This window comes from Pan paniscus, chromosome 2, assembly GCF_029289425.2.
Source record: "Pan paniscus chromosome 2, NHGRI_mPanPan1-v2.0_pri, whole genome shotgun sequence".
NCBI lineage: Eukaryota > Metazoa > Chordata > Mammalia > Primates > Hominidae > Pan > Pan paniscus.
In genome coordinates, this window is record NC_085926.1 from 167,864,516 (window position 1) to 167,880,215 (window position 15,700).

A 15,700-nucleotide genomic window follows, 5' to 3' on the forward strand; every position below is an offset into this window, starting at 1 on the left:
GTTTACATCAAAAGAGAACAAAGAGGGGGAGGTACTGTAGTCCAATGTATAAACAAAAAGAAGGTAAAACTTTTATACCTTCTTATGCTGCATCAGGAGAACAGTGAAAGTGAAGACTGCATGCACGTTGGATGTGGTGGCTTGTGCTTGTAATCCCAAGTATCTGTTCATGTTCTCATGGTACTTTTTTTTTTTTTTTTTTTTTAAAGAGACAAGGTTTCACTCTGGTGCCCAGGCTGGAATACAGTGATGGCATCATAGCTCACTAGAGACTCAAACTCCTGGTCTCAAGTGATCCTCTGGCCACAACCTCCCAACTAGCTGGGACTACAAGTGTGTGCACCACCTCACCTAGCTAATTTTTTTAAATTTTGTGTAGAGATGGAGTATCAGAAATTGTTACCTAGGCTGGTCTTAAACTCCTGGTCTCATGCGATCCACCTCGGCCTCCCAAAGTGGTGGGGATTACAGGGATGAGCCACTGAGCCCTGCCTCTCATGGTACTCTTCTACAGCAATCTATCTTTCTGGCTTCAACGCCCAAGCAATGGCACAAATTATATTGTTGCATTGAAGGCAGTCTACAATATGGATAAGTTATTATAAGTTAATAAATTGCAATACTTTAAGAAAGTATCAGTAAACAAGTTAATTCTGTGTCTAGTTGAGAGAGATTATCCAAGTCCGTGTTTTCTGGTCTCTTCCTTTCATTGCCTCTTGATAGTGCCTTTACAAAGGACAGGGTGCAGTTTTAGAAGAGTTTGGTGAACTTGAAATTAATTGTTAGAATGAGATTTTTAAATTTTGTGCATACATATCAGGTTCCCTATTGCGTAATATGTAATCAACTTCTCAATTTTTTATGTATCCTAATATTTAATCAGGTTTTACATGTGATGCCTCTATCAGCAGTCAGTAGATTAGTATATTTATGTCTGTATTCAGGAATGGTATAACTGAGTGTTAGTATGAGTATATTTGTATCATGCCTAAATTTGATATGGTCATTCTCTACAATTACCTTCCTTCCAAATTTCTTTTCTGTTGATAAAGTTAGAAATCTGACATCTTTACCTAGCCATTTTATTTATCCTTTATCATTGACTTCTATCTGTTCTACATTTGAAATGTTTCAGATATCTAAATTTCTTTCCCATTTATAGTCCAGTATCACACTACAATTTACTTGAATATTACAGTAGTCTTCCATCCATTTCCCTGCCTTATGCATTTTTTTCCAGTTCATCCTACACACAGCCACCAAAATCATGTCTAAATCATTTTTCTAATTATGTCCTATTCAGAAACTACTAGTGGTCTTTCTGCTGCTTACAGGGTAAAGTAGAAATTTCCTTGCCTACCTCGATGACTATTCGCTTTTACACACTTAATCTCCCAATACTTCCTAGCTTGTCTCTACTAGAGCCAAACTTTGTGTCATTCTCAGCCACAATATTTATGGCTTTTCAGTCAGTTTACCCAAAACTTGTTCATCTTTCAAACTTTATCTTCCTCTTCCAGTGTTCCCGTCCACATTGGTAATCTCACTCCTAATTTGGGTGCTTTCACTTTGTTGCCAAGGCTGGAGTGCAGTGGCATGATCTTGGTTCACTGCAGCCCCAACCTACCAGGGCTCAGGTGGTCTTCCTACCTCAGCCTCCTGAGTAGCTGGAACTACACATGTGCACCACCTTTTTCTATCTTTTTTTTTTTGTAGAGAAGGAGTTTCACCATGTTGCCCAGGCTGGTCTCAAGCCTGGTTTCCTGGGCTCAAGCAGTCTGCCTGCCTCAGCCACCCAAAGTACTGGGATTACAGGCATGAGCCACCCGACCCATCCTACTCTGTGTATTTCAAAAATATTTTTTCTGCCCCTCTTTTTGGGAAATAATAATTACTGCTTCTAACAGTTATGTAACAGAGTGTACATATCATGCCTTACAAATCTTTGCTGTTAACTGTAGCATCCAAAGATGATAGGGTGAGTACTCTGTAAGTCTGGAAGAACAGGTCACGTTTATTCAGACTTCTCCCCCACAATTTTTAATCAGGCACCTCCCAGTAACAAGTTATTTAATTAGATGGATTTTAAGTTGACAACAGATGTATCAGATGAGGAAAAAATTGAGCATGTGTGGTGTGATTATATAATAGAATTGGTTTCTATAAACCATTTATAGTATTCAACTTTTATAGTATTACTTTTTCAGATGTATGAATATATAGACTATTATTTACTAATTGAGGCTCTGTGAAGTGTAGTGTATTTTACAAACATAATTAAATACTATCACTTAATATACCTGATACTAACATATATTAATATATTTTAGCATGGTTTCAAAAATTTTAATTAGGAATTTTTGCCTTTTATTATATCAGAAAGTATATTTTGCAGTCAGTCCTCAAATAAATCATTATGAATCTTGTAGTTGTTCCTGAACTTGGAGTGTTAAATTTTGAATTTGCCATTTTTTAAGGTTCCAGTTTTTTGCTGGGCGTGGTGGCTCACGCCTGTAATCCCAAGACTTTGGGAGACTGAGGCATGCAGATTATCTGAGGTCAGGAATTCGAGACCAGCCTGGCCAACATGGTAAAATCCCATCCCTACAAAAAATTAGCCGGACATGATGGTGGGCACCTGTAATCCCAGCTACTTGGGAGGCTGAGGCACGAGAATCGCTGGAACTCAGGAGGTGGGGGTTGCAGTGAGCTGAGATAGCACCATTGCACTCCAGCCTGGGAGACAGAGCAAGACTGCATCTCAAAAAAAAAAAAAAATCTACTTTTTGTGATACATATTTTCATATATAAAACTTTTAATTTCATAAATACTTGGTTTTTATAGTAGTCTTCTTTTGGGTTGAGTGATTTGGGCTCTTAATTTTTCTTGCCACAAATAGCCCACAGCTGGTAGTTGCAGACTGTAGGAATTGTACACTGGTATGATCTTACACAGGTAATTGGGCTACTGGAAGTAGAGGACTTGCGAAATACAAAGGAAGAAATGAGAGATGTACCTGCCAGGAGACTCAGTAACCAAAACAAAAACTTCCACTTCATCTAACAAATTATTCCTTTTTGGGATAAAGTTAAAGCTGAAACCTAGGTTTGTTGGTTGTTCTTTATTTTCCTCAAACATAACTGAATTCAGACTTCTCTTAACTTTGGAAAAACCCGACATAGATAAGTTGGATAGATTCTTTTTTCTATTTTGCATCATTAGATTTTTTTTGCTTCAAACAACTGTCTTTAGCATTAATTCTTAGCATCTTAGATTCTTGCCAGATTATTTTTTACTATTATTTGTCATTTTATTCTTTAATGAAGCAGCCCTTCCTGAAATCATTCACATTTAGATTATATGTTGCTGGAAATATTGAATGTTCTGTGTATTGTGCTTAAGCATGTAATTATAGACAGTAATTAAGTACAGTGCATTTGTTTCAATAGCTTACAGCAATAAGACAGCTTTTGAAAGTTTATACATAAGATGTATACAAAGATAGACTGCCTTCATTTTCTTCAGTACGTGAGTAGGGAAAATAAATTCACAGGAGGAATTGTCAAAGAAGTTCAGAATGAAAGGGAATAAAGGGAAGATGGGGAATGAGAAACAATGAAGAAAATAATAGAAAATTTGGGAAAAGATATAGAAGAAAGAAAGCAGAGAAGGATTACAACGGCCTTTCCAAAATGACTCTTTGTCAGTGCACTTCCATTAATCACATCTTCAAATGATATAGTAATATCTCTTTTTGCATTTTTCATTTTTGCCTCACCCTTACTGGAGAAGAGAAGATGAGAAAGACAGTCCCAGGAGTGTCTGGTATCTGCAGCCACAGGGGGAAAGGAAAGAGAATACAAATTGTCATTGTGTCAGTAGTTCTTATGGCTACCACATTGGGGGCAGCTGTCATTGATTAATTTGAGAACTCCTGCGATCTGTTGTCCATTGTTCAGGATACATATCTTTGGCTGTTATTTTAACATTTATTTATGACACTTGTTTCTACTTACTTTGACATTTGGATACTCACTATTAGCAACATCTTATCTTTTTAATTACTGTTTTGTGGCTTATAAAAAGAGACTATAGGCCGGTGACGATGGCTCACGCCTGTAATCCCAGCACTTTGGGAGGCCTAGGCCGGCAGATCACTTGAGGTCAGGAGTTCAAGACCACCCTGGCCAACGTGGCGAAACCCTGTCTCTACTAAAAATACAAAAATTAGCTGGGCATGGTGGCAGGCACCTGTAATACCAGCTACTTGGGAGGCTGAGGCAGGAGACTCACTTGAACTCAGGAGGCAGAGGTTGCAGTGAGCCGAGATCGCACCACTGCACTCTAGCCTAGGCAACAGAGTGAGACTCCATCTCAAAAAAAAAAAAAAAAAAAACTGTATAAGAATGAAAGTGAACTGGTACAAAGTAGTTACCATTGTGGAAAAAACAACTCAAATGCCTCATAGTTGAAGCCAAGAAGCGGACAGGCTTTGCCTCTATCAACTTATATTTGAAAAACGTAGTTTCTTTAAATCTCCATTTTTGTCTTTTGAATACATTATTAGGTCTGCTCCAGAGAAAGCTTGAAAGCAAGGCCTGTACTCCACTTGAAAAGATTCATAAAATAGATTTGTAAATTATTATTCAGCGCATGAATTTCTCAAGTATATGATTATACTAAATTAATATTCGTATGTTGCAGGAAGTTGGTGAACCATCTAAAGAAGAGAAGGCTGTGGCCAAGTATCTTCGATTCAACTGTCCAACAAAGTCCACCAATATGATGGGTCACCGGGTTGATTATTTTATTGGTAGGATTATATCAGTAAAATCATATTAGTGTACATATGTTATGAAGTTAACCTACATTTGGGATATGTAGAAGTTTTAAAAGTGCTTTCCAAATGTGATTGTTCTGGTGATGGACATATGGCAGTTGATTATTCTGTTCTTTTTATGATTGAAAATGTCTATAATAAAAAGATAACATGTTTTCTAATAACAATTGTTGGAAATTTTTTTAAATAGGATTTATTTTCAGTGTTTTAAAATACTACCTTTTGTTTAGATAGTATGCGTACTTGGAACTAAGAGCACTGGCTTTTTTTCCCCAAACAATGTCATTATAAGCTGATGTCATTTATAACACCAGAGCTTATAAGTAGAGGTTGAGTTTGCCTTTCTCATCAATTAAAAGTGAATTGCAGCTGGGTGTCGTGGCTCACACCTATAGTACCAACACTTTGGGAAGCCAAGGCAGGAGGATTGCTTGAGGCCAGGAGTTCGAGACCAGCCTATGCAACACAATGAGACCCCATCTCTACAAAAAAATTAGATGAGTATGATGGCATGCGCCTCTGAAGTGAGAGGATGGCTTGAGCCCAGGAGTTAGAGGCTGCAGTTAACTATGATCCCACCACTGTACTCCAGCCTGGGTGACAGAGCAAGAACCTGTCTCTTAGAAGAAAAAAAAAACTAAATTGCCAGTATAGAGGAAAAGTCCTTTATCGTCTCTTTCTTTACTGTTTTTAATGATTTGACATTCATTACAAGTTTTAAAAAGTAGATGTGCTAATCTCTTCAGATATAATATGTTTAGCTGTTTCTTGTGACAGCAGTGGATTGTTGACAGAGCTTCTTCCTCAGTGTATTAGAGTAAAACTTGATGAGAATTTTTATTACTTGCAGGGAGTGGTGAACATTTTGGTTTATCTACATATGCTTGTGATTAATAAGAGTGATAGTTACATACAGATATTTTAAATTTTTGAATATTTCCCCATTAATTTAACTTGCTTTAGTTGGTCTTTCTGAATGCCATTATTTCCGAACATTACTTTTAAAAGATACTTAATATAGTTCACAAGTTGAGGTTTTGGGGAACTATTAATCATGATCATGTTAGATTTAATTTTCTGTTGAGTTTGGTTTTCTTTTTTGTTGCCAGAGTGTTGAAATTTCACTTTATAAAATATTATTTAGATAGACATAAATTCCCATGTATGCTAAATTTAAAATAATGAATTTCTTCTTTAGCTTCAAAAGCAGTGGACTGTCTTTTGGATTCAAAGTGGGCAAAGGCCAAGAAAGGAGAGGAAGCTTTATTTACAACCAGGGAGTCTGTGGTTGACTACTGCAACAGGTACTGTTTATTTCTTAGTGAAGAATAACATAATAATTTTAAATTTTCTTCATAGTCCTGAAGCTCCTTACATCATTAAATGTAGTGATACTACAGCATAACTCAAATACTGTTTTCACATGTAACCTGATTTCTTTGGTACCTCTGGAAATGTGTTTGGTATTAGACTATTATACTTTTAACTGTATATAATTTTTATTTATGTTCTATTTTATATATTTGTGAGCCCTACTGAAGGGTCAGCAACAAAAGTCATATACCAGTGCCTACAGTAGAAAAGAAAGTTCTTTCTTTTGTAGAGCAAATTGGTTGAGGAGTCTTTTTTTCAAAACTTTTGCAGGAATTCCTATTAACTGTGTTACTGCTACTTTTTTAGTGCCTGCACTCTGAGCCATAAGCCTCATACCCTTTCCTGTTTGGTTCAGTGTTTGCTAATGTAGTATTTCTTCTAAAATCAAGGAAGCTGCAACATCTACCTTATCTTTTTCTGAGAATTTCAAGATGAAATACAGCTAATTCAGTAATATACATATATTTTTCATAATAGATACTTTTTCTGTTTTGAAAAAACTTTTGATGGTGAGTGGTTTACCTAAAAGACAAAATCACCTTCCTTTTGGAAGGAAGTATGCTGGTTTTTCTTTCCATTTCTTTTCTTTTTTTCTTGGTTTACTTAATACTAAGCATTTTCTTAATATATGTTAACTAAATTTTGTTTTCATAACACTAAAGCTTATCTTTTGGGATTTTAGATTATTTTATGTGTACTAATATTTTATTTAATGGCACCTAAAGTATCAGGCACATAAGAACCCTCTTAAAAACCACTATTTCACAACCTGGTTTCTTAAGCCGTCAAGTTAAAGAATTATTGAATATTTCTTAAAATTCTTAGTTGCCAAAGACTAGAGGTTACTTACAGACCTTTTAGAAACAGTAGGTTTCGGCCGGGCACAGTGGCTTATGCCCGTAATCCCAGCACTTTGGGAGGCCGAGGCAGGTGGATCACAAGGTCAGGAGATCGAGACCATTCTGGCTAACACAGTGAAACCCCATCTCTACTAAAAATACAAAAAATTAGCCAGGTGTGGTGGCGGGCATCTATAGTCCCAGCTACTCGGGAGGTTGAGGCAGGAGAATGGCGTGAACCCAGGAGGCGGGGCTTGCAGTGAGCTGAGGTTGCGCCACTGCACTCCAGCCTGGGCGACAGAGTGAGACATTGTTGAGACAAGGATGAGCTAACACTCATGCAGCTGATATTTGCTTGTCTTTTGTAGCAACTTGTCTAGTTAGAATTAGCTCCAGCAAGCATATATCCAGGGCAACTTGAATCTGCTCGTGGGGAAAAAATAAAAAGGTGAATAGAATTAGCTCCAAAGTACAAACTTCCAGGCTGGGCACGGTGGTTCACGCCTGTAATCCTGACACTTTGGGAGACCAAGGCAGGGAGATCACATGAGGCCAGGAGTTCAAGACCAGCCTGGCCAACATGGCGAAACCCCGTCTCTACTAAAAATACAAAAATTAGCCAGGTGTGGTGGCATGCCCCTGTAGTCCCAGCAACTTGGGTGACTGAGACATGAAAATAGCTTCAACCCGGGAGGTGGAGGTTGCAGTGAGCCGAGATCGCACCACTGCACTCCAGCCTGGGTGACAGAGCAAGACTCTGTCTTAAAAACAAACCAAAAAGTACAAACTTCCTTACCTGCCACAAAACTGATGTATTTTTTACATGTTGTGTAAAAATTAAGAGATGCTACAAATGCAGAAACTGGGGCACAGAGAACTTAAGTACTGTGTCTAAGGCTACACAGCTAGCAAGTGGCAGATCTAGGGTTCTAAATCTAGCAGCCTGTCTCCACAGTCTGTGTTCTTAACTACCGCTCTATACTGTCTCCTCCAACAAAATGACGATGCATTTAATGGAGCTATTAGATCTGTAAGCCCAAATCTCTGAGTAGAGCAGCCAGTATGAATCCACATTTTTTGGCTTTTTAGGAGCCTTGGTACCTTGTTATTTGAAAAGCTCAGAAGACCTGAGTACAGAGAGTGTCCAAAGACACTCGATTTTCATTGTATACGCTCTTCCCACTGATGTCAGATTGTTTGAGTCCTTTCTGCACTAAAATAAATGAGAATAGCATAACTTTAAGGTCTCCAGAGCCACTTCTAATATAACCGTAGAGTCTTATTGGCCAGTTCTCATGAGTTGCTGCCCAATAGCAGACAAAATCACAAAGGGTCTCTTGTCCAGTTTCTTTTTTTCTTTTTTTGGCATCCTCCAATACTGTCAGTTTTTCTGAGGCAGCTAAGTGGCATGAGGGAGTCTGAGGAAAAAACAAAATAGGAAAATGTAGGATGATAAAACAATCTTTTCTAATGTGATCTATACCTTTTTATGGCCTATATCATGAATGAACTCATACATACTAGGTTAAGTCTCCACAAGACTTTGTATCACTGACCCCCAATCCAGTTATGTCGTCCTCAGTCTTGTGCACATGCCACACTCATTTTTTCTTCTAGTCTTTTTCCTATCATAACTTGCCACTTTCCCTTAACGGTTCTCTTTCCTGTGTCCCACCTGCCTCTCAAAATCACAAACAAATCCCTCAAGTCCTTCCTCTACTGAATGTACTCTTCCCCAGGCCCTCCAGCCTTCATCAGCCTTTGTATCTAAAGTTCTACTGAGTTTATCAAGTTAGTACCTCCCAGTTTGGCCCTTAACTATTTTAGAATTGCTACATATGTGTTAGTTTTTTTTTAATCTCCTGCCAGCTAAATCTGAAAACAATTGTAAGACTGTTTTATACTTTATTGTAACTCCATAGCAATTACCACAGTGTGAGCACTTCATAAAAACTCACCTTTGCCACATTGGTGGAAGTCCCCAACATGTCTGGCATTTAATAAATGTTTGTTAAATCTGAAAAAAAGATGGAAGTGAAGGAAAAAAATACAGAAGTAATTTTTTAAATGTTTTAGAAGCTGTTTTAAAACCACTTACTCAACAAATATTCTAGGCTCCAGGAATACAATAATAACTATGACTTGGTCCCTACATCAAAACATATTCTGATCTGTTAGGGAAGATTTATAACTAATCACAATGCAGTGTGTTGAATAAGGAAGAGAGAGATGGTGAAACTATGAAGAATGACATCACACAGAAAATGTTTTAAGTAAATTTTGAAACATAAATAGGTGATTACCCAACAAACAAGAGAAGAAAGGAAATTCATTCCAAGCAAAGGGCATAGAACACACCGAGATAGGAAAGTATGAGTAGTTGTGTAAAAATGTCAGAGTTTTATGTTAGTAATGTGTTCTATGTCATGGGTTTAAAGCCAAACAAACGGAGGCTCTGATACTATACAAATGTTAAATAATGTCAGTCTCATCTTTCAACCTAATTGTGAAATTATTTTCAACACAATTTGATTGAAAGTTAATAATCTACTTTTCTTTCATGGGGGTGGGCAGCTGTGCAGGAAAATTGACAGAAGCAGATGATCCTGCTGGTTCTATTGCCTTCAGTATCTACTCATCAAGGAAAAGGCTTTTTTCTACTAAAGTTGCATTGTTTGTTTTTAAAATTCTTTATTAAGAATCATTTTTTCCACTAAAGTAAATTTAAGAAAATGGGAACTGTTGCAAATGATTTAGAAGAAAATCCAAATTACTAATAATGTTGCTTCGTAGATAGCCACATTACCATTTGAGAATATATACTTCAAGTATCTGTATGTGTACACATGTACTCTTAATATATGGACATGTATATTAACTGCATTATAAAATGCTGGTTTTTCAATTAACATATGAGGAACAGGATGTATTTTTATTTTCATTTGGAGTGGTAATAAATGTTCCTGAAAGAAAATCTGGAAATCACATAAGTGCACAAAGAAAATTAGAATATATTTTCGTTATAGATTTTTTTTGTAAGACATTCTGGAGTAAAAAATGTAAGACTACACTTCATATTCAAATATGCCACTACTATTCTTAAATCCCACTTTGTACTCATAAGTAGTTAATCATTAAGGTCTCATTTCAGATTCTTGTTTGTTTATATATGTATATGTATTCATAGCAGATATGATGGTAGCATTTTGAGGCGCAGTTTGAACATTTGCACAATTATATGCACAATCATATTTGCATAATTTAAAAATAGCTCTTCCAAATAAGTAGTATGGGCCAAATGAGGAAACCTAGAAATTAGCTTTGTGGAAGTGCTCATAGGCTGGACCTAATTGGGGAGCAGATGGAAGCCCAGCCAGGCAGGTAAAACATAGAAACATAGGTGCTTCAGGGGACTGAACACAGTGACAGAAAGAAGTGGTTATCTGGGCAGGAAGAAAGCATCTAGTTAACAAGTGCTGTGATGTGCTGGAGCAGGCACCAGTGAGGTGTAAGTAGAAAGGTAGCTAGATAGTCACCATTAGCAGGCACCAGTGGTGGTAGTGAGACATAGCTTCTAGATTGTATTGTGGCAATTAGACATTATCAAAGCAGGAATGAAGAAACCAATCAGAAATTCTGAAACTAGAACATGAGATTTGAAAAAGTGACTTTTAGATGACAAAAATAAGGGCAACCCAATTTCCTGAGTAGGATTGTAAGGTTAAAGAGAAACTACCAAGCAACGTTGACTTAATCTGGGGTCAGATAAAAAATGAATAAAGCAAGGATCTCTCTCTCTCTTAAGAAGTTTACCGTCTAGTGAAGGAGCAAACAACTATTACAAATTATATAGTGAGTTAGAAGATAAATGCTATGGATAGGGTAACAGGAAACGAGAGAATGGGAAGGTGGGCTTATGTTTTAAACAGAGTAGGTTGTGGTTGAGGGAAAACTTGAAGGAAGTGAGGGAGTGAAACAAAAGGACCTGCTTATTTGGGGTAAGAGCATTCTAAGTAAAGGGAACAGCCAGTGTGAAGGCCCTAAGGTGAGAATATAAAATATACTAATAACTGATAAAAAGAGAGAAAACAATCTATTTAGAGAGAAATTAGTGAAACCAGGAATACATCATGTTTTGCCAAATATATTGCACATTTTTCAATTTGATGTTGTGCACGTCCTTTTCAGAGTCCAAAAATCTCACCTTAGTATATTTAATCATTGCTTAATTGAAGATAATCATTACAGTGGCAGACTGAATTGCGAAGTACTTGGAGAAAAAAATAACACCAAGAAAGCTGAAAAGACATTATTTGGACCAATCAAATCATCACTTTTAATCTGTTAACATTTCTTAAACTGTTTATTTTCTCCTTTCTTTATTATGTCAGCTCTTGCATTTGAGACTTAACATAAAGTGAAGCTGAGTCTTGATTATATGAACCCAGAAAGAGTCTTTATATGGATAATCTCAAACCTATAATCTCTTTTATACTTAAGGTACATCATTAAAAGTGAAAATTATATTGAATATCACTGAGTTTTGACAACTTTTATATAATTGACTGTAAAGTTTTTTGATTTAGTGGTAGAGTTTTGACTACTTTTTCACGGGCATACTAGTTGTAATTTCTCTTGTGTTTGCTAATTTATGCCTTCCTTTGCTTATTTTATTCAGGTCTTGATATTTTTGCTTTTTAGTCTATCTATATGGGGAGTGTAATGCCATACCTGTTTTTCCCAAAGGCTTTTAAAGAAGCAGTTTTTTCACCGAGCCCTAAAAGTAATGAAAATGAAATATGATAAAGACATAAAGAAAGAAAAAGATAAAGGAAAAGCTGAAAGTGGAAAAGAAGAAGATAAAAAGAGCAAGAAAGAAAATATAAAGGATGAGAAGACAAAAAAAGAAAAAGAGAAAAAAAAAGATGGTGAAAAGGAAGAATCCAAAAAGGTGAGTTAATCTAAAATTAAGTAAAAATTTAAAAATCATTATGTGCACATGATCACTACTGGCCTATGAGCACATTTAAGTATTATGCAATACCTACCTGAGATAACTATATTAGAGTTGTTATAAATACCGTGGTTGAGAATTTTTATTTCTGTGTTACAAATAGTCAGTGAAAATTTTTTGACTGTATGAACATCATATTTCTTGCTTACTTGTGTTATTTCTTCTGTCCAACTTGTGTTTTCATAGGAGGAAACTCCAGGAACTCCTAAAAAGAAGGAAACTAAGAAAAAATTCAAACTTGAGCCACATGATGATCAGGTTTTTCTGGATGGAAATGAGGTGAGAGTAAGCCTATAACTAGAAGTTCAGTTTTCTATAGGAGTTTTTAGAAATATGTTTGATGCCTTCACTAATAAAAGGAAAAATTTTGAGAAATCTAATTACGCTCTTAAATGTATAAAAGCTACTCTATTTTTAAAAATCAATAATTTCTCTTATTTAGATTTTTAAAAGTCAGATTTGACTGTGAGTGATAGGAAACCTGAAATAAAAGCATCTTAATACAAAATAGATGCTTATTTCTTTTTTATCAGTGAAATCTGTAGGTAAGCTGTACAGATATGTCAGCTCCATGGTGGATCCCAGCTCTTCTTTTCTCCTCTGTCTGAGGCTTCTAGCTAAGGTTACCTTATGGTCCAGAATGACTGCCAACCTTATATCTGCATCGAAAAGAGGAAAGGAGAGTGAAGAATATGTCTCCTCTTTAAGGAGACCACTTTAAGGACACTGTCCAGAAAGCTGGTAATTTCATTTCTGCTTGAATTCCATTGGCCAGAACGTAGTCACATGGTCATGCATATGAGAAGTAAAATCTTGGAAATGCACTTTTTATACAGGATGATTATTTGCCCAGCCGAAATGTAGGGTTTCCGTTATTATCAAAGAAAAAAGAGCAGAATAGGAGATAGCTACAAGTCTCTATCTCTTACAGAATGTAAGTCAGACACATCACTTGAGGGGCTTAACATTTTTAACATTACTTGATGCTTTGTGCTTATCATTTGTAATGGAAGATTTGTATGGTGGTAGCCTTCCATAAAGACTGCTTAATTCAGTCACTTCACCAGTACATAAACATGAGTTATATACTGGGCATTGAACTGTTGTGAATTTCAGGATATATCCTTTCCTGTTAGACCTATACAAAAGTAACATCTATAAAGTCATGGCTCCTAGGGTTGTGTGTTTGAAATTCTTACTTGCATGAGACTATCTAGAGTGGGATTGTGGGGGAGGATTATATATCTATAATAAAGTGTCCTCAGGTGACTGATGTGAACCCCTTGTTGAGAACCACTGTAATAGAAAACCATAGGTCTTTCTTAATGTGAAGGCTGAAATGCCCTCAGTTAAACATTGAGCATCAGCTGTGTGCCAGACATTTTTATAGGCGTTGGGAATAGCTTGATAAATAGGATAAAATCTCTTAATGGTCTAGCAAAGATACAGGCACTTAAACATGTTAATATAGTATAGTGTGGTGAGCATTAATGGTGTGAAAGCGCCAGGTAGGAATAATTAATTTAGTCAGGAAGGATAAGAAGGGTCTAAAGGACATTTGAGCTTAGACTTGAAGATGACTGGCAGATTGCCAGGCGTGCCAGGAAGGAGGTTAGGTCTGTTAGGGAAGGAAGCAGCCTGAGCAAACGCATGGGTGCTTGCTATCCTGAAAAGCCTAGATTTTATTCTGTAGAAAGCAGCATGCACTCCATAACTTTTAAAGTTGTGAAATATCTTTTTTAAAAAAACATGTTTTTTTAGAATGGAAACTGGCAGAAGTAGTATCTGTGAATCTGATTCCCAAGGAAATGGGCAGAGTAAAATAAGAGGTTAAAGTGGAACCTCTGGTGTTAAAAATTGAAGAACCACGTTGGAAAGACAATAAAGAGTTCTGGTCAATATAGAAATAAGAGGGAAGAGTACTGTTATTTATAGAAACTAAGAAATAAAACTGAGTTTTGTGGATGAATGATCAGAGTTCTGATCTGAATGAAGTAAATTTCTGTTGCATAAAATAAGAGCCTGATAAAAGTAAATTAAGTTTTGAAGTAGTGGTTCCCAGCTTATGGGCCCTCCATGGAGGAGTAGGCAATGAAATTAATACAGTCATAGAGACTATGTTCACCAAGCATGATCTTTAATAATTGATCTTTGTGTCTTCTCAGGAGAGAAAAGGGTGGAGTTGAGTGATACTAGATCTGTAAGAGGGCCTGGCTGGAATCTGTCTTAACTGTGCTTTTATCCCAGACTGGTTCATCATTACATTAGGGACAAAAAGGTTGGCAGTTGCTGGTGTTTTGGTTGAATAAATAATGATTTGCACACATGGAACAATTTTTTTTTCCCCCAAGACAGAGTCTTGCTCTGTCGCCCATGCTGGAGTGCAGTGGTGTGATCTCAGCTAACTGCAACCTCTGCCTCCCGGGTTCAAGCAATTCTCCTGCCTCAGCCTCCCGAGTAGCTGGGATTACAAGCGTCCACCACCACACCCGGCTAATTTTTGTATTTTTAGTAGAGACAGGGTTTCACCATGTTGGCCAGGCTTGTCTTGAACTCCTGACCTCAAGTGATCTGCCCGCCTTGGCCTCCAAAGTGCTGGGATTATAGGCGTGAGCCACCAAGCCTGGTCAAACAAATTTTTAAGTGTATGTAAGAACGTAAAAATTTACTTAAGTGCTTTATAGAATTTATAGTTTTCCTATAATCATTTTCTAGCGCCAGAAGAACCACTACTACTGAAGGAAAGATCTTTGGAATTTATTTACCTTAGAAAGTACTTCTCGTATGTTAAGAGGTTGATGACTGCTTTAAGGGACCTAAAATATAGAATTAAGCATTACTTTCTAATGTGACATTAGAACTTTTAAGCACCGAGGTTTCTTGATTCTTCTAGGTTTATGTATGGATCTATGACCCAGTTCACTTTAAAACATTTGTCATGGGATTAATTCTTGGTAAGTAGTGAGATGTTAATAGCTTTAAAGTGCAATCTAAAATTTAGAAAACAATATGCAGATACTGTAAAAGAAAATGTTCCTAAATTTAACATAAAATAGTTGTCATTTTAAAAATACTTTAAATAAAGTCAGAAGATAAATAATAAACTAAGGAAAATATTTGAAACATACTAAAACAAAGATCTTTTAAGAGATTAACAAACTGATAGAAAAATGGTCAAGGTAGTTAACAGATAAAGAAATACAATGACCAATCATCATGAGTGATACTTAATCACACTCATATACAAATTAAAGCTGTAGTGATTAAGAGTCTTGCAAACCTTAACATTAAAGGTCTTAGAAAAAAATCAGCTCTCTCTAACAGTTGATAGGTATGTCTATTGTTTTAATTTTTGTAAAGGACAGTTTGTCAGTATCTTTGAAATTTTATGCGTCTGCAGTGACCCAGCAATTCTAGGCTGTTCCCATACAGTTGCACAAAGTGTGTGCATTGACACATTATCTGTTTTTTTCCAAATACCTTAGACTGTACTTGAGTATAATCTAGCAAATATCTTTCAAATTTGAAATGCTTATACCATTTGATCTAATAAATTCCACTTTAAGGAATTTACCCTATGCCATAATCACAGTTGCACAAATGTACATGTGCAAGGATATTATACCTAGAAT

At 36.4% G+C, this 15,700-nt stretch overlaps 1 protein-coding gene across 3 annotated transcripts in view; it reads left to right on the plus strand.

Moving 5' to 3' along the window:
• Positions 1-15,700, plus strand: part of SEC62 (SEC62 homolog, preprotein translocation factor) — a 30,442-nt gene that overhangs the window by 4,369 nt on the left and 10,373 nt on the right. For all 3 annotated transcript variants that reach the window (XM_003817671.6, XM_008970911.3, XM_055110668.2), the window contains 5 exons: positions 4,706-4,814; positions 6,040-6,145; positions 11,801-12,005; positions 12,255-12,347; positions 14,962-15,022. In XM_003817671.6, the coding sequence (XP_003817719.1) occupies positions 4,706-4,814; positions 6,040-6,145; positions 11,801-12,005; positions 12,255-12,347; positions 14,962-15,022 (574 nt within the window). The remainder of the gene's footprint in view (positions 1-4,705; positions 4,815-6,039; positions 6,146-11,800; positions 12,006-12,254; positions 12,348-14,961; positions 15,023-15,700) is intronic.